We start from the raw sequence: 20,037 nt of genomic DNA, 5'->3' as shown, positions 1-20,037 counted from the left end.
AAAGAGGTAGCTGAGTGGATGAAGAACAGCCGTTTAAAACTAAACTCGGACAAAACGGAAGTCCTCATCTTAGGTTCATCTCCCTCTGCCTGGGACGACTCATGGTGGCCACCGGCCCTGGGAACCGCACCCATACCTACGGACCACGCACGTAACCTGGGCTTCATCCTGGACTCCTCCCTCTCGATGACCAGACAAATCAACGCCGTCTCATCATCATGCTTCAACATCCTAAGCATGCTCAAAAAAATCTTCCGATGGATCCCCACCGAAACAAGAAAAATGGTCACCCACGCACTGGTCACAAGCCGACTGGATTACGGAAACACCCTTTACGCCGGAACCACAGCCAAACTACAGAAAAAACTCCAACGCATCCAAAACGCCTCAGCCAGGCTCATACTGGACATCCCCCGTCAAGCTCACATTTCCGGTCACCTGAAAGACCTCCACTGGCTCCCCGTCAACAAGAGAATAACGTTCCGTCTCCTCACCCACGCACACAAAGCCCTCTACGACCTAGGACCCGAATGCCTCAACACGCGATTGTCCTTCTACACCCCCACCCGTCAACTACGATCGTCCAATCAAGCCCTCGCCGCAATTCCGCGCATCCATAGATCCACCATGGGGGGAAGATCCTTCTCCTACTTAGCGGCCAAAACCTGGAACTCTCTCCCCACCCACCTCCGCCTTACACAGAACCACCTCTCCTTCAGAAAACAACTAAAAACTTGGATATTCGATAAGTAAATCACCCCCCTCCCTCAAGCGCCTTGAGACCCTCTGGGTGAGTAGCGCGCTATACAAATTTCTGAACTTGAACTTGAACTTGAACCTCCCCTGCCCTGGCTCCAAGCTGACTGTAGTGACAATGCAGGGTTGTTAGGCCCTTTGTGTGAAGGTAGCGCACAGTCTAGTCAGTTGTACGTGGGGATGTGCTCATCCCCCCCACAGCCTACCAGCAGATGGCCCATCTAGGCAACCTAATCCCTCAATTGCGGGACTGTCCATGAGGAATTCGCATAGTTTAACTGTCAGCTACACCCAGTCATGTGACCCAAGACAGGCTACAGACACAAACTGGCTAAGGGTAGGAAAATGACAACTTTCTAAAAGTGGTATTTTCTAAACTGTATTTCAACTCCAACTCAGAAGTTAGGGTGTTAAATTCCAATTCCAGAGACACCAAACATGAACTGCTTATCTCCTCCCATTTGGAAATTACACTTATAAAAGGTAATTAGGCAACTATGGGAGAGATAGGTCTTAATCCAGCCAGTATCACTTTTCCTGTTCTCCCGTTCGCAAAAGCTGGGATGCCGCGATACTGGGGTAGCTATGCGCTATATAAGCACAGCTAACATAACATAACATAACAAGGTGCGCAACGCCCATAGGGCTAAAAGGGCTTCAGTCCCCCCCCCCAACCCCCCCTCCCCGCAGTCGTGTGTCTCAGCATGGGCTGCTGCAGCTCGAGCTGCTGTCGGCTCGGCTGGGAAGTGTCTGGAGTCTTATCTCTGGCACCCAAGTTTTTCACAGATCTTTGAAATGCCATTTGCATATTTATAGACCTTTGTAAACTGGTTACCGAGGCGTCTTTTTTTCTGGTTCCATTACCCCCCTGTGCCACCTCTCTGCCTATTCCTTAAATTTGTATTTTAAATTTACTGCTGTAGTGTGAGAATGCATTTCATGAAAAGGAATATAAAGTAGGGTTGGCAAGAGAACAATGCGAGCCATTTGTTGTTTCAAGAGCCTGCAGAGACCTCTTCTTGACACTAATAGGGTTATAAATAAAAAAATATGTATTAATTTGCAATGTGACTTATCTGTCTTTGTTCCCTTTAATTATCAGTCATGGATCGTTCAGGCAGAACTAGAACACAAGTAAGAGAGCTTTGTATTTATATTTGCTGTTCGAAGTATGCAGAGATAAGTGCTGAAAATACGGCTTGAGGTGACTTCTTATTTTTGAACCATGTGGGACATGAACATAATAAGGTGGCAACCCTAATCGTAAGACTGGAAGTTTGTTGCAGGATCAGCACATCATTTATATCCTCCATTCCTGATTAATGGCATGATAGGAATAGTTTAACTTGTAGCTGAAACCATGTGCCACCGTCAGTAACATGCTGAGTTACTTCAAGTGTTTGGGAATGCACCCTGCACTCAGACAACTCACTCCTCATTCTCGCCCTTCACTTTCCCACCCACCCTGCACTCGCTGTCATCATAATGTACTCACACTGATCACCCTGCACTCACAATGCACTTGCATTGTTTACCCTGTACTTCACCCTGCAGTCACACAAGCACACTACTCACCCTGTACTCATGTGACACTTCACCCACCTGTCCCCCTCACTGCTCAATCTCGCTCAGACAAGCCCATCACAAACCATGTATTAATTCATCCCACTCTGCACTTACATCCGCACCCAAATTCATATGGTCACCGCACTCACCCTGCAGTCACTCCTCTTGTCCTACTCTCACTGTTGCATCGCACACAGTGAACTCACATGGGCACCCCTGCCACCCACAGAGTGCAGAGGGTTAATGTGTGTGCTACAAAGAACATGTACCATGCAGACCACAGAACTGAGTGTGAGTAAACTATGAGTAGCACTATAAAAAATTACATTTTGGTCAGAAATGTGCTATAGAGAGATGAGGTGCATTGTTGATGAGTGGTAGTGAGGGAATTCATAGAAAAAGAGGAAATGGCGGAGGGTCGACAAAAAAGACTGTTTCACTGTTTGCAACCAGTGCTAATGCCAGCCCTGGCTGGGAGTGTTAGCCCCCGAAGTATGGATCTAGTTGCGCCCCAGGGCCTCATAGAGTAAAAAACAAATTTGGGGGTTTTCCCTACCAGGATATGCAAAACTTAAAAGTACATGTCCAATCTTTTGATTACAGAGCACCCTGTCCCATGGGCTACCTAAGGCTTACCTTATGGATGACTTATATGTATTATAAATGAAGGTTTGGGCCTGGCAAAAGGTTGAATTGGTAGTTTAAACTGCACACATAGCCTCTGCAATGGCAGACCTGAGACTCGTTTAAAGTGCTACTTAAGCGAGTGGCACAACTAGTGAGGTAGGCCCCCTATAGCATTTAATGTACAGGCCCTGGGCACATGTGGGGCCACTTTGCTTGGGACTTACAAATAAATTACATTTGCCAATTGGGATTAAGATAATTCTTCCATGTTTTAACAGGAGAGCACAAGAACGTTAGCACAGTTTAGCAGTGGTAAAGTACACAGGGTCCTATGACCGACAAAACCTATTCAGCAAAATGAATAGTAAGAAGGCAATAACTTTGGGGGTGACCCTGCAGAGAGGGCCAGGTCCGACACTCTCTAAAAATGATGTGCTATGGTTATTTTTATTATCAACATTATTATTGCAAGCATGTGGCTGACATGTTTAGATGGGGGAATGTTTTTTCTTGTTTATAAGATATATGTTGTAATAAAACCTGGCCAAAAATTAACCCACTCGCAGTTTACCGGGTCAGACCCATTGGACGGTGTGGGCAGTGCAGTGGTATGTGCTGGCCGCAGGGCACAAGGGAAGCTTCCCTGCTAAGGAGGGATCCTCTTAGGAAGGTGTTCTAGTATGCACATTTCCAAAATTACTTTAATTTTTTGCTGCTCAAGCTGTACATCAGAGTGTCACTTCCTGTAAAGAAGTATCAGAAAATCTCAACATCTGTGCTCCTTTGCAGATCATGCAGAGGGTGAACAGCCATTGAAAAGGATACACACAGTCTACCTTGAACTGCAGAGGGGGGCTGCGGAAGATGTGTGCATCCCACAGCAGGCCACAGCCCACGGTAAGAACCACAGGCCAGTGTTTACATCAGGTGAGACTTCAAGCACTGTACGTTTAAGGTGTACAAAGGAGCAGAGCTCTCCAGGTAGGGAATCTTTTTGGGACTAATATGGAGGTGTGCTTTGTAAAGTGCAGACACCAAGGGGCAGATCTACGAGGAAGTGCCGCAGTGTGGCGCCGCAAGCCATTTGGCTGCACTGCACTGAGTCACTTTCAAAGCATGAATATGTTGCATCTCTGTGCTTCCCCCTGCACCGGCGCACAAACTGCAGCCATGCGCTGGCGCAGGCACCCTTGCACCATGGTGCAAGGATGCCTGCGTCGTGGGGAGATTGTTTTTGTGAAAGAGGGGCCCCTTCCTGCACAAAAACAATCACTAGAGGCATTTTCCTCCTTCAATGCGTGCTGTAGAATGCAGCACACATTGAAAGAGGAGAAAACAAAGAGAAATCAAAACATTTATCCTTGTTGTGCCTCTCTACGCCACCTCTAGGGTGGCGTTGCATTCAGACGCATCTCCAGATTTACGATTCCCCTTCAATCTGGAAATGTGTCTTGTTCCATGGGTGTTGCGTGGGCACACCCACAGCAACACCCATGCAACACCCCTTCAACGCAAAGTGCTGCGTGTGAAGGATCTTATTTACAAGGAAAAGAAAAGCCACGCGGGGTGTCTTTTCCTCTCCTTGTAAATATGGAGGAGCCCCCAGCGCCACCAGTACGTCACGAAAAGTGATGTACTGGTGGCGCAGGGGGCTTGTAAATCTGTCCCCAAGTGGGAATGTGCAAGCACAAATGGGCTCACCAATCAACAAAGTCTGCAGGTGCAATTTGCACACTTAGCAGTGCACTTTTGACCAAACGTGGTGGTAACATGGACGTCATTTGAAAATCTCCAAGGGTTGAAGCTGCGACCCATGGCTTGCCCGCTGCGACTCCTACCACTGCTTTTGAAACTCCTGGCTTGAGAGTTGAAAACGCAACTCTGATACACACTGTTCACCTCCCCGCAGATCCCATTGGGAGATTACACTTTAAATGAAATATAAATACATTCAGCAGCAGAATGCACACTCTTTATAATACAAAAAACATTATACAAATAAAAGAATTTTTTTTTCATTGTTGCCATGGTCCAGGACTGTAAATTCTTTTGAAAAAAATGTCTGTGAACTGACGCGTCACCTCTGTGTTTCGAATATGTGATAGTTCCTTAAAAGAGTTGATAGATTAAAGCTTATTATCAATTAAAATGATTAAATGAAGATAGCAGCATAGTTCATGAGCAATGTATAGTCGCTTTGAATTAATCCTGGTGGATCTGAGCACTGCTGTTTTTTTAACCTCTTTTGTTGCTCGTCTCCCTGGGATTTAGCAATATTTTTCCTTAGAATATACATGAGGCTTCAATGATGTCAATTATTATGATGCCATTAAGATTAGGATATTGTGACATAATTTCCTACGATTCAGAGTCAAAGGTCATATGATGCCAGTTTATGTGATATCATTGAGAAGTGAAGTAACTCCTGCAACTCCTGGAGTTTTGGTACATTAACGTTTGTGGTGGGAACTGCACACAGCACCTACACACTGCCCACATGTATGGCTACAATTAATGAAGACCTCCCAAACGTACGCGAGTAGTGCCCTATGCAAATTTTTTCCTCTGCAATCTAATGTCTGATATTCACATATATTCCAGACTTACACCTGTTCTATAACCCAAAATGTACATTGTCTTTGTGCTCCACAGGTTTCTCATAAAGTTCCACACCATAGTGTGAAAACACATGAGCCCTATATTTAATTTGAGACTTGGCAAACTCACAATCCTTAACATTTGCCACAAAGCTGGTATGTTTCAGCCTTCCCAACACTGTGCATTATTTTGTTGTGCTCCTGAGTATCCGTAGCAGAGACCAGAATGTCATCTTGAACCACAGCCAAACAATTGATACCCTTGAGTATGGATTCCATGATACAGTGAAAAAAACTCAACCAGTGGATGCCAACCAAAAGGCCGCACTACAGGGGCGATTGTTTATGTGCAGGAAGGGACACCTTCCTTCACATATACAGTCTTTAAAGGCGATTTGCAGTTTCTATGTGCGCTGCAGAATGCAGCACCCATAAAAAGAACAAAATACGAGGAGAAATTAACAATTTCTCCCCGTATCGCCAGTCTCAGACTAGGTATTCCTTGGTGTTAGTTTTTGGCGTTGCCCCGTCCTTGTAAATATGGGGCAGTGTCAAAAAGCAATGTTTTTGTGGTGGGACACCCACTGCAGCAACCATTGCACTCCCCTTTCACGCTATGCAAAGTGTGAAAAGGTGCTTTATTTACAAGGTGGCGTTAAGCTACGTTAAGTGGCTTAACGCTCCTTTGTAAATAAGGAGAAGGCGATATCCCCTTGTAAATATGCCCCTATGTGTCCAGCCTCTGCCTACATCACATAAAAGGTTTCCACAGAAATATTGCTTCACTTTATGCAAATTAAAGGAATTGCTTGGGAAAGCAAGGGTCGTTCCTCTAATGCACCGTTTTGCTACCTCTTGTATTTTGTTGGCTCACGATTGTCACTTTTGTAATGCACCGTTTGCTACCTCTTGTATTTTGCTCACAATTGTCATTATTGCTTCATTTAATGTAACGTTTGCTTTTGTATTTTGTTCACTTGTAATGTTCTCATGTATCAGTTCTGTTCCTATTGTGAAGCGCTCTGACACCTTCGGGTAAAGTCCGCGCTATATGAAAACGCACAAATAAATAAATAAATAAATAAATGGTTTTCCTGCTGTGTACAAGGCAATGCCTCCCCCTGGCAGCGTCCCAGCCGTCACGCCATTGGTCCTGCGATGCCGTCACCAGCCACTGATAGGCTCAGCGCACCCGGCGCCCCCTGCTACTGCCAATGGAGTGTGACTGAAATACAAACTGAGCCCGCCTTCTAGCTTTGCCATAGTCTGTTTCTTTCCATAAAAAAAATTTCCAGCACTTTCTCGTGGAAATGTAGAATAAACGTGCACTTTATGAATCTCTTCAATCAGAATCATTCACAAGCATCTTTTTATAATGCAAATACGTTTGAGATGTGATGTGCACGCGCCTATTAGTACTTATGGCTTAATGACTGTGTGGTTGTTCACATAAACTTTTAAAAAACTTTGGGCCAGTTGTAGGTAAATATCGTTTACCAATTCTAAAATACCGAATTTTATCGATTCGGTATTTTAGAATCTGTAAATGCAATGTAGGTAAAAATTCGGTAAGTATTACCGAATCGGTACGATTCGGTATTTACCGAATCGGTACGATTCGGTATTTACCGAATCGGTATTTACCAATTTGGTAATTCCCATTCATTCCTATGGGCCTGGAGGCCCTTAGGAATGAAGGGGAATTAAGGGAAATGAAGGGGAATTACCGAATCGGTAAATACCGATTCGGTAAAAGGGGGAACACATTGAAGGGTGGCAGGGTGTCACTTTGACACCCTGTTGCACCCCTCAATAGTGCATGGGTGCACATGTGGCACACATACATGCCCTAAGGGCATGCATGTCTGCCACATGTCACTGTTTTAAATTGCAAAAAATTGCTTCTTTTAGGGTTTATGATTTTTACCACCAACTTGTAGTTGGTGGTAAATAACGAGTCCTAAAATGGGAAAAGCACTCATTTGTGTGCTCCGTAAATTATGGATTCGGTAATTTACCGAATAGGTATGTTAAGAATTCGGTAATTTACCAATTCCTTAAGTTACCGATTCGGTAAAATACCGAATCCTACAATCATGCCACCTACATCTGAAAAGCCTCATACCAGTCGGTAACGGCCGGAATTCGGTAATTTCAGTCATTACTGACCGGTATTAGGCTACCTACATCTGGCCCTCAATTCCTAGTTATTCATATTGCAACACTGATCAATCTTATGTTCACTACTACAGCAAGCAAGAGACATTAATTAGGAACATCGACAACACCCCTTAAGCATCAGGGGCCCTATGTAGGTAAATGGCATTTACCGAATCGTAAATACCGAATTTTACCGATTCGGCATTTACAAATCGGTAAATGCCATGTAGGTAATTATTCTGTAACAATTACCGAATTGGTAAGATTCTTTAATTACCGATTCGGAATTTACCGATTCGGTAATTGCCATTGATTCCTATGGGCCTTGAGGCCCATAGGAATCAATGGCAATTACCGTATCGGTAAATACCGATTCGGTAAATTTACCGATTTGTCAAGGGGGACAGGGTGTCACTTTGACACCCTGTTGCACCCCTGATTCTGGCTTGTGTGCCATGTGACACACATACATGCCCTTAGGGCATGTATGTCTGCCACATGGCACAGGTGTACATGCACAGATGTGCATGTACACAGGAATTTGTTATTTACCATGCAGTAATATTTCATGGTACATAACGAATTCCTAAGGGCCTGTGGCACTGTTACCAGTTCCAGCTACATCCCATATTACCGATTCTGTAAATTTACCGATTCGGTAATTTACAGAATCGGTAAATTTACCGATACGGTAAATATACAGAATCGGTCATATTTTGGCCACCTACATCTGAAACTCAAAATACCGGTCGGTAACGGCCGAAATCGGCCGTTACCGACCGGTATTTGGCCACCTACATATGTCCCCAAGTGACTACTTTTCCTCCATCACCATCTCTGAGCCCCACTTTCAAACGTGTTGTACATGAAAATAGATATACGTGCACACATAGCCCTATTTACCAATGCAAAACCACTTTTTTTTAATTCTGAACAGTTGCGTTTGAGCATCTAAATGGATTTATTTACAGGCACATCATGGGGCATAGAAAGGAAGTGTTTGTTACATGGTGGCAATGTCCTGTAATATTTGTGAGCCCTGTAGGAAGCTGGCTCTCTATATAATATACCGAAAAGAGGTATCTCTTCTGAGTGAACAGGGGCTTGCTTTAACAATCCAAAGGTGCTATTTTTGTAGTAGTGTGGTCGAGCAGCCTCCGGCTTATCAAGGATGAGTGTTAGACATTTGTTGCACACTTAGTCAATAATTGATACACATGCACTCAATACTGAGATCCATACCAATCTTGAAAAATAACATTTATTGTTATATATTTTTAGACACCAAGGGCCTCATTTATGAGAAATGACGCATCGCTGCCGTCACTTCTCAGTGCGCACTCTTTGCGACTTCCCTGAGGTGTCATATTTAATGTATGATGCATCATGTCGCAAGGAGTTACAGATACGTCAGTATTTCTGACGTATCTGTAAGTGCAAAAGTCACGCATTGCTGGGGTGTGTCACAAAAGTGACGCAACTTCAGCAATGCGTTCTTTCACATGGGGCCAGTCCCATGTGAAAGGGCCTGCGTCAGTCGCACGCCTGCTGTGAGGCAGGCGCAAGATTTTGACGCAACAGCGTCCTAAAAGTGACGCAGCGAAATCTCATAGATTTCACTGCGCCACTATTACGAGGCTTTTTGCGGGGGAACGCCCCCTCTGCATACATTATACCTGACGCAGGTATAATGTAGCGCAGGGGTTTACAAAGTGACGCATCTGCTTAGATGCGTCACTTTGTAAATAGTGCGCAACAGGAGGCATGTTTTACGCCACCGATGCGTCACAAAAAGGCACGCATCGGAAGCGCAAAACTGACGCATGGCCTCATAAATGAGGCCCCAAGAACTTTGTTATGGTGTTAGTACGTTTTAAAATAGCAGTTTTGAAGAAAACATGTAAATACACTTGTATGGTCTCTAATGCGGTAATGCTTTCCTATGGGGAAAATCACATGTACTGCATATGGGTATTTCACAGTGACTTACAGGAACAATCTTCTGGAGTTAAAGTAAGTATGGGGCAAGGTCTAAGGCAGCACCAACAGGTCAGCTCGGTAGGCTCAGGAGCATCCAGGTGCAGAGGGTCTTATCTGCATTGGGTGCCCCGTTGGTTTCAACGGGAGGCCGTCCTGGGAAAAAGAGGCTGCAAGCTTGAACTGCGGGGCCAGTTCCTTTGAACCCACAGGGTACCACAGTGCTTGAGATGCTCAGGCACATAGGTACACCGTCGGTCCACTGGTCCTCGGGCTTTAGGGCTCTGGTGCAGTGGTGTCTTTAGGCATCAGGTTAGGCCTGCAGGAGACACTTGTGGTTAAGGTGGCCTGCAGAAAGAGGCTGCAGGAGGTGACTGGAAGTTCAGTCTGGGCAAACCCAAGTCGGGGTTCGACTCTTGAGGGTCTCAGGACCTCGTTGGCACCGTTGGCCAACTTCGACTCGGGCTGGTGGGCACGGGTGCAGTGGTGCTTTCCGGTGTCTGTGATTTTAACAGTCTAGAGTCATCATGATTCTTCTTGTGTGCCTACAGGGTGTAGGGAAGTAGCTCCACTACTCCATGAGAGATGCTGGTTGCTCCTTGAAGTGCTAGCAATCCTCTAAGACTTTTGGAGGTAGAGCAGCTGCAGGAGGAATCATCTTTGGTGCAATTGTTGGGGACAGCATTCAGACCAGCAGGGCTGGTGCCAAGTCAGTTGAAGCTCTTCAATTCTTGCTCTTCGTGACTCTTTGGTGTCCTTCTTCTTCTTAGGTTGACATAGTCTGCTTTCCTTGTGCCAGGGGCTCCCCTAAATACTAGATCTAGGGGTGTTAAGGGTAGTTAAGAGTGGTAGTCAATGGGCTACTTACCCTTGGGGTCACTACACCCCCTATATGACCCTGTCCCAGAGTTCCTCATTCTACCATCACCAAGATGGCGGAATTTTCCTAAAGTGGGCACATCAGGCAGCTCACCTTAGGGGTGTGGCTGGCCTGATAGTGCACCACGCCTCCCTGCATATCTAATTTCCTTCCTGTCCTGGTGCCAAATGGGCCGAGGGCAAGGGGTTGGCATTTCTCCTGTCTGGGAAAACCGTTTTACACATACCAAAGACGGGAGAGGCCTTTGAAACCTCCTTGGAAGAGGCTATCACAGGAGAGTGGGCTTGTGTGCGTGTGTATTCTCTGTAGCGAGGCGGTTGCAGCTAGATGCTGCAGGCAGCATGAGTTCTGCAACCCTACCCCACTCCCTTCAGTTTGAGGACTTCATGTGGATGGGTTGGTGTATGTTGATCAGGTTGAAAGGGAAGCACTTGAAGATGGAGCCATCAATGGCTATGAAGGAAGTCTGGGTGTAGAGCAGGCTGCGTGAGCGACTTCACTGAACGCTGCGGAGAGGACCAGGGGGATGCATAAACAAGGGATCACAATTTTCAGCGTTAAGGGGGAGCGATGGCCATCACCTGGATGGGGGTTATCTCACATAGTGCCTTGACCCAATTATGAGTGCAAAGTCATCATCAGGAAATAAATAAGATCAGAGCAAAACACACACCACTTATGTTGCCATCTTGCAAGAGTTGCCAGTCTTATATAATGGGAATCTGGGCCATTTATCGCAGGAAAGAATTAGCCACAAGGGTGAAAGGTGGATTAAAAAGACCCCATATGCACATTGGCGCTATTTCCATCCAGGTTTGAGAGCACAGTGGACGTGTAACGGCACTGTTTCGGTTGGCAGAATCCGGTCATTGGGGTTAGGAAGGGAAACAAATTAGAAAAATAAACAGAGCAGGCACCACGACTGTCAGCGTCCTGAAATTATAAGGTGCCACTTCTGTGTGGTTAAAAGAACACTGATCACTAATAATTAAAGTTTGAGTGTTGTGCTGCCCCGTCTTTATTGACATAATCAATTAATACATTTAACTAGTGCTAATAGTATCGTTGAATAATGAAGACATTTTTCTCTGAATGGAACCACAAAGAACCATTGTGGTGTATGCAGGAAAGTGCCCTTTTTTATGGTCAAGACCCCCCACACTATTTGCTCCAATGCTGATGGTTATTATTTTGTGAGTGCCCTGGAGCCGACTGCCCATGACCTAGTGCCAGTGCTCTCCCCCTAAAACGGATTTGTGTGAATTGGCAATCCCAATTGACAAGCACTTTACACTCCGTATAAGTCCCTAGTACATGGTACCAGTGGTACCCAGGGCATGGCTGGTAAAGGGGTCACCAGGGCTTGCAACACTGTTTGTGCCACACTGAGTGACTCAAAGAAGTGGGGAGGTGTTTGCTGAAGCGGGAGGTGTTCCCAGCGGTCAGAGAACTGACCATTACCTTGTGCCTTGTGCTCCTGGGTCCGAGCGTTCCTCCAGCCCCGCCATTCCCGCCATTACCGCCGCTGCCAGGACATCGCAGCGCGGCCATCGGGAGAGGGAACTACATCCCCCAAGATCCCTAGCGGCTGGACGCCGCAAGCAGCCAATCAGTGTGCGCCCGGAGGCGCTGATAAGGAAGGACTGCCCTCACAGAGGCGGGAGGTGTTTGCTGAAGCGGGAGGTGTTCCCAGCGGTCAGAGAACTGACCATTACCTTGTGCCTTGTGCTCCTGGGTCCGAGCGTTCCTCCAGCCCCGCCATTCCCGCCATTACCGCCGCTGCCAGGACATCGCAGCGCGGCCATCGGGAGAGGGAACTACATCCCCCAAGATCCCTAGCGGCTGGACGCCGCAAGCAGCCAATCAGTGTGCGCCCGGAGGCGCTGATAAGGAAGGACTGCCCTCACAGAGGCGGGAGGTGTTTGCTGAAGCGGGAGGTGTTCCCAGCGGTCAGAGAACTGACCATTACCTTGTGCCTTGTGCTCCTGGGTCCGAGCGTTCCTCCAGCCCCGCCATTCCCGCCATTACCGCCGCTGCCAGGACATCGCAGCGCGGCCATCGGGAGAGGGAACTACATCCCCCAAGATCCCTAGCGGCTGGACGCCGCAAGCAGCCAATCAGTGTGCGCCCGGAGGCGCTGATAAGGAAGGACTGCCCTCACAGAGGCGGGAGGTGTTTGCTGAAGCGGGAGGTGTTCCCAGCGGTCAGAGAACTGACCATTACCTTGTGCCTTGTGCTCCTGGGTCCGAGCGTTCCTCCAGCCCCGCCATTCCCGCCATTACCGCCGCTGCCAGGACATCGCAGCGCGGCCATCGGGAGAGGGAACTACATCCCCCAAGATCCCTAGCGGCTGGACGCCGCAAGCAGCCAATCAGTGTGCGCCCGGAGGCGCTGATAAGGAAGGACTGCCCTCACAGAGGCGGGAGGTGTTTGCTGAAGCGGGAGGTGTTCCCAGCGGTCAGAGAACTGACCATTACCTTGTGCCTTGTGCTCCTGGGTCCGAGCGTTCCTCCAGCCCCGCCATTCCCGCCATTACCGCCGCTGCCAGGACATCGCAGCGCGGCCATCGGGAGAGGGAACTACATCCCCCAAGATCCCTAGCGGCTGGACGCCGCAAGCAGCCAATCAGTGTGCGCCCGGAGGCGCTGATAAGGAAGGACTGCCCCCCGCTACGCGGGAGCGCGCGGGCAGCGCCGGGCTAAGCCCGGGCAAAGGGCGGGCCCTCTGGCTCCTGCTCTGGATAAGGTACAGTTAAGCTCCTCTATTTCCATCCCTATTGCCTTGAACTGCCGATAGCTATCATCAGGATAACTGTACACAGTCACTCAACATCAATGTCCATCTGGGAAGAGCTGAATGCCCTCTGTGGCACACACTACATCCCGGATGCTCTATCCCCCCCCATAGTGTCTCGAGACACTGCTCAAACTACCTGCTCCCCCCAGGCTTCCCCCGCTACCACCCTCCCTCCACTTTCCAATTGCAGTCTCACAGTACCCAGACCCAGTATAGCCTCATCACCTGTGGACAAGGCTGAGTCTCGATCCCCCCTACAATCGTCTCTTCTGGCTCAAATCGAGCGACTGCTTGTTAATGCTCTCTCTCCACTGGTTGCTAAAATACATGATTTGGGAGATAGACTGTGCAGGATTGAACAAACGGTATCTCAGTCATACCCACCGACTAGAATCACTGTTACTCCCATACGCTCTCCCCCCACTAATACCCACAAAAGGCCTACAGACAATGCTCCCAGGATTTTACAAACATGTGACTCCCCTGTTACACTACCGACTCAAAGTGATCACAATATCACCCGTATTCACGAGCATGTCCCACAAAGAGCACCTGTGATCGCACTAGATAGAAGACACTGCATCGATTTACCCCCCGTAGCTGCCCCATATGTCACCATTCTCTCTGGGGTCCCTGCTCTCCGACCAGGAAAACGTGAACTGCATCGGGACCTTTTGAACAAAGCCATATATTGGCTCCAAAACAATAGACCATTACCTTCCCTGCTAGACGGTGGGATACAGAGCGTCAGAAGGGTGGGGTGGCTTGGTCATCTGCCCAAAAATGTTCCGGGGGACTTGATTCTGGTTAGGTTTAAGGACAGGAATACTGCCCCCTACTTGCGTTCTATCCAGCCAAAACTCGGTGATGGCTCCATTCGTATCTGGGACCTCCATGACTTTTACCCTGGTCCTCGAGCACCGAATCACAATAACAGTGGGTGAAAAGGGGGGATTTTGTGTATTGGGGTTTTTATTTCTTTTACTGCTTACATGCCAAACTATTTTTAGTTGGGTCTTATCTCCTTTTTTCTTTTACCAGGCAATGTTATGTTGAGTTATTTTTTAGCTGTATGTATTTTATTGTGTTGCTTTTATGGCCAAACGCCGAATAAAGCTTAGTTGATGATGATGATGACTCAAAGAAACCACTGACAGCAGGCCTACTATTGCAGACCACAAGAGCAGTGCAAACTGCTCGATCTCGACTTTGCCCTCACCATGTGTGGCAAGGTCAATGCACTATTTTTGATGCCATTCACCCCCTAGGAAGGCCTCTTAAAGCCCCAGGGACAGGGTGCATTGTATCAAGTGTGTGGACATGTGAGTGCAAGCTTATATGTCACTATAGTGCACTTTACCATTAAAGTACACAATAAGTTATAAACAGTTCATAGGATAAAATAAGCTGACACCCGGACAAACCCAAGGTTGGCAGGTCTATTATGGTGCCTCCTAAATAAGTCATGGTTGGTATCAAACAACGTGCCTTCTCACCCCTTGCAGGAATCTCTTGTCAAGGGCAACGTGGCATGTGCAAAGGGGCTACCTTAGAGGTTGCCTACCTAGTTGCCCCGCTTCTGTCTGCTCTGGCTGGCAAACCGGCATTTCCCACATTTGCAGCAGCCAAGACAGGATTCTGACTTCTTGCCAGGCAGTGTGATCATTCACAGGAGTCCGGAACAAGGCTTGGTCAGGAAGAAGGCCCCCCCCCCAAGCAGCCTAGTGAAATCGCACATCAAGGTGGTGAGCGTCGAAGGCTGCACCACCTCTGATATGCATCAGGGCTGACTGTCAGCAGAGGAAATAGCCATCCCCAGATACATCTGCACCCCGACAGGCAAGCAATTAGTCAAAAAGGTGTAAACCCTTAGAAGGGGTGAGCATCCTGGTCTGAACACTAAAATTAAGAATGGTAGGATTGGGGGTTCTGGGTAGAAAATGTAGCCCACACCCCAGGTTGTGGGCACCTCAGTGGCGGACTAGCTGCAGGGATTTGCAGCTCATTGGCTACTTGCTCCCACACCTCTAACTCTCTAGATCTATGATTTAAGGGACACCTCTGACACCAGAACCTCAGTTTTGAACAACCTGCATCAAAGAATACAGAAGAGAAGACGTGTGTCTGCGACAACAGGACTTGCACAAAGCAAAAGAGAGATGCCCTGCACCTGTGGCAACACTCCTGGAACAGACTGACCGAGACTCGTCCTAGGATATCTCTCAGTTCACCCAGACAGAAGGACTTCTGTGGCAGCCTGAAATACCCTCAGACTCCCCTAGACTAGTGCCTCTAGCCCCCTGCAAACTTCAGGAAAAATAACAGTCTGGATCTAATAAATCGCTACCCATTGGGCTCTCCGAGGGATAGCCAAAATTCAGATGGTAGGGTGCATTGTGGGAACTGTAGTCCTGCCTTCCACAAAGTTACAACCAGCTACTACGTTCCCCGGGACCCCCGTACATCGAAGTTACTTTCTACTCCATTTCCCACTGCCAAGGCAACCGACCCATGCATTCGATACTGTACCCAGAGGGAACTCCATCCAACATTCATCCGACATCAGCAGCTGCCCATTGTTTTTGCATCTTTTTCCCCAGCAGTGCGGTTTTAGTGGTAAAAGCAGCTTTCCCGCAGCTCCCGTTCAGCACCAGGGACAGCCAGGACAACTCTGCGCCCAGGCTCCGTGGATCAGGTAAAAATAAAGTGACTATAGTGGATTGGTCCAGGGGCTGGCATTACCTTTACCCTGCAAGGGTACAATGCAACTCGACCTGCAAGTGACCGATTGTTACTAGTGGTTTTTCCCATTGACCGCAGTATTCATTTTTAACTGTATTATTTTGCACTGATTATATATTATTTGAGAAACCTATATCTCTGGTTATATGTATGCTTTTCCATTCATTTTGGTGTCTAAATGAAGATAAAAATACAGTCTAGTTTTATAAATTGGTGTTGGATTTCTCTTGAGTTGTGTCAATTTGTTTTCGTCCATGTTGGTACTCTGAAATGTTTAACACATGTTCCTCTAGTAAAGCCTGACTGCTCTTTGCCACTATTCCAGGAATCAGGTAAGGATGTATTAGTCTGAATCCAAGGACCATCCATAGGGTATTGTGATCATATTAGATGGTGAGGTCTAACCCCCACACCACATAATACTCCACCTTCCTACAGTGTATTCACTACACAACTCAGGGCTCCTGGTGTTATACAGGTTTGCTCGTATTTTGTTACAATTCCTTGAATGATGGTGAACTCTGACTCCATTCAAACATCTGATGCACCTTTGAGATTGTCAGCCTTACTCCCACTCTCACACAAACCCCCATACAGTAGAAAACTAACTGCTAGGATCATATTCACACCATCATCATAAGATGTACTCTATCACCAGCCTGGGGTAAAGGCCTGTGTGTAAAGTATTCTCAAGTGGTTGACAGTTGACACGTTTCAGTGCCACATGCACAGCATCAATAATGCAGGTGTTCTGGAGTGTTCTAGATTTGTTATTAGTACCGGTACGTACATAGGTTGACTTTAACTCCTTCTCTGTAGTCTCTTCCAGGTCGCTGCTGTCCCACCCCCTCTTCAGGCTGCTTCTGGGAGCCCTGGTCTCTGTGCTTCTGATTGCGGTACCCGTGGTCGTTGTCCTCAGTAAGTCTCTCCACAAACAGCATAAGTGTCCACATTTGAGACGTAATGATGGGGCGTGTGCAAGAAATGGGTCATGTTCGCTGGAACATTTCAATGTCATGTGGCCAGTGGTCAAAGTGGGGGGACCTGAGGGGTACAAAGCGCTCATACTTTTTTAATTTTTAAAAGGAGCGTTCCCTTACTTTTTGTGAAAAGACAACTGTCCTGGAAAGGTTAGTTCCGAGAGTTGAATTGCTTCAGCGGCACAGGGAGCCTCATGTGCTGTGAAAAAGAGGGAGGGGCAGGCAGCTAAACAAGCCTTCTTGCCAGGGTGTCTGCTTCTCTGAAAGAAATGTAAATGCGCACACCGGGTCAATCTGTAAATGTAAAGGGTGCTTGGAAGCCGGTATTGGCTTTAATTGGTGGAATCACTCGAAGCGTCCTGATGACACGGATTTAAGGCCCAGTTAAGAGTTTGGCAGTGTGTGAGCGGGCCGCCACACCACCACCCCCACCCACACTGCCACCGCCCGCCTGCCAGATTACGAGTATGTTGTAATTAAAGGAAGTCCATGCCAGGTATATATCACACGCTGGTTTTAATGAAGCTTAGTTCTGAGTTCAGGTTCAAATAAATAAGTTAAGATGATAACAAATACCCCACCAGGAGCAGCCTCCCTGCTGCTCAGCCTGCATCCACCAACTGCCACTCCACACATCTCCAGACCCCCAGGCATCCCATGAAATCACACACATCCAACATTCCAAACATCATCCAGTACACAAGCACTCACTCTGGCTGAGCAGTAGGGAAGAGACAAGTAAGTTATAACATATCCCCCTTCCTTGGGGAAAGTAAAAACAGAAAGGATGCCCAAGAGTATGAACATCATTAAATACATTATATAAGAAGTGATGGAAACCACTCACAATATGCATGCATAAAATTGAAAAGATGTAGATAAATGAAAAACATCATTAAATATAAGACATCAGAAATAATTAAATGATTACACCAATACATGCATGAAAATTATGGAATTGACCAAATACAAAAAATAAAACACTAATGGAGATTAACCCCATCCCCCTCCCTTAGGGAAACAAAACACACCTCACCAAACATACAGCACTGGGGCACTCACCACCCTACAAACACTCCACTGTAGGGCACTATCCACTCTAAAAACAAGCACTGGGGTACTCAGCACCCCACAAACTCACCACCATAGGGCACTATCCACCCTAAAAACAAGCACTGGGGTACTCACCACCCGACAAACTCACCCCCATAGGGCTCTCACCACCCTAAAATAACAACAACAGGACACTGACCACCCCAGAAACACACCACCGTAAGGCACTATCCACCCTAAAAAACACTGGGGTACTAACCACCCCACAAACACCACCGTAGGGCACTAACCACCCCAAATTGGTGCAGAAATAAACTACACCAGTACACTCAGGACCAACTACTCACAAAAAAAATGAGGCACAAACCACTCCAAAATACACAGCACTGGAAAACTCTCCACCCCACCAACTCACTACCGTAGGGCACTCACCACCCTAAAATAAATTGCATTGGCCACAAACCACCCCAGGAACTAACAAATAACCTCAGGACAGGATACACCACCACCAAGACCTCCCCTAAGATGACTGCACAGTGCAATATACACTGATACAGACCTTAGACACAAACCATGACCAAGAACCCACACCCACACACACACAACGAGAGGGAACATTAAATTGACCAGAAATATAATGTAAGAGAGTCTTGTGTTCCAGAGAGAAGTCTCTCACCCGAGGTCTCCAATGAAGTAATAATCTCTATCCTTAAACAGCCAGAAGCTGTATTTTCTACTAAAACAAAGTACACGGGCCATCCCAAAATCTCACAAGCGTATGGCACTGACCAGCCTAAAGTACTCAGCACTGGGGCACTTACTACCCCACACACTCATCACCATTCGCAAAAGTGAAAGTAATACACCAGCAAATCAACACAACTGAGCACCCTGCAACCACCCAAAAATGAACTCTACATGGGCACACACTAACACACTATCTTGCATATGCTAAAAGTTCATGACCGCCGGTGCGCGATCTCTCACCCGAGGTCTCTTCAGAGGGTTCAAGCTGCACAGGGAACAGACGTGGTGTAGCGTAGACAAACCTGTGGAGCACTGAGACTGGACAGTGCCTTTCAACTGCAGTGCAGAAACTTTATTCAGAGAAAACGACTGAAGCACAGTCACAAGTCCAATTTCCATCTTCATCGATATGCTCGAAGTCCTTACTAAAGATAAGCCAAGGTTGACAGCAAAATAAAACTCTTCTTGGATTCCAGAAGCAGATTTACAGAGTATCGTTAATGTCCCCACTGCAAACGCTGACCGTGGATGTAGCGCGCTTCGATGAGAAGTAATTACAAGACTGAACAAGCATTTGCAATGCAATAGGTCTCGCAGTAGGAAAGTTTGAGCTATTGGTCTTGTAAATGACACATTTTTTATTTATGTGTTGGTTTTGAAAATAGCGAAATTAATAGCTTTGTCATTTACAATGCCAATAGTTTTAACTTTCGAAAATGTGACACTGTTGTGAACGAAGCATGCTTCACGAGTTTACTTATAAATAAATTAACAAGATATTTTATTATGAACGCTAGAGAGTAGTTGGTGTTCCCATTACAGCTGACAAACAACTCCCACAGAATCTAATGAACTAGAACCCACCTCACATAAAGATCTAAACAGAATGTTACAATTAAAGTGAAAGGTACATAAAAATGACATATGAGATTACAACAGACACCTATAGCATTTTAATTTGGGGAATTTTCATGTCTTGAGAACTGGGCCAAGATATCATGCCTGTCTACTCCCATGCCACGTTTTAGCATTTTGGACCTGATATAATAAAACGTGGCTGCAATACAAACTGGTCACAGGCAGTATTTTTAAAGAATTTTACGAAAGGAGCGAAGTAAGCCTCTGTCTCATCAGAGTACAGATTTCACCTATACAA

The 20,037-nt window shown here is 46.8% G+C and overlaps 1 protein-coding gene across 1 annotated transcript in view; it reads left to right on the top strand.

Moving 5' to 3' along the window:
- Positions 1 to 20,037, top strand: part of LOC144769970 (C-type lectin domain family 10 member A-like) — a 118,449-nt gene that overhangs the window by 14,024 nt on the left and 84,388 nt on the right. Inside the window, exons 2-3 of the mRNA XM_078654165.1 lie at positions 3,739 to 3,846; positions 16,921 to 17,019. Coding sequence (XP_078510291.1) covers positions 3,739 to 3,846; positions 16,921 to 17,019 — 207 coding nt within the window. The remainder of the gene's footprint in view (positions 1 to 3,738; positions 3,847 to 16,920; positions 17,020 to 20,037) is intronic.

The sequence above is a fragment of the Lissotriton helveticus genome, chromosome 7, assembly GCF_964261635.1.
Source record: "Lissotriton helveticus chromosome 7, aLisHel1.1, whole genome shotgun sequence".
NCBI lineage: Eukaryota > Metazoa > Chordata > Amphibia > Caudata > Salamandridae > Lissotriton > Lissotriton helveticus.
This window is presented reverse-complemented; position numbering and strand designations above follow the sequence as displayed.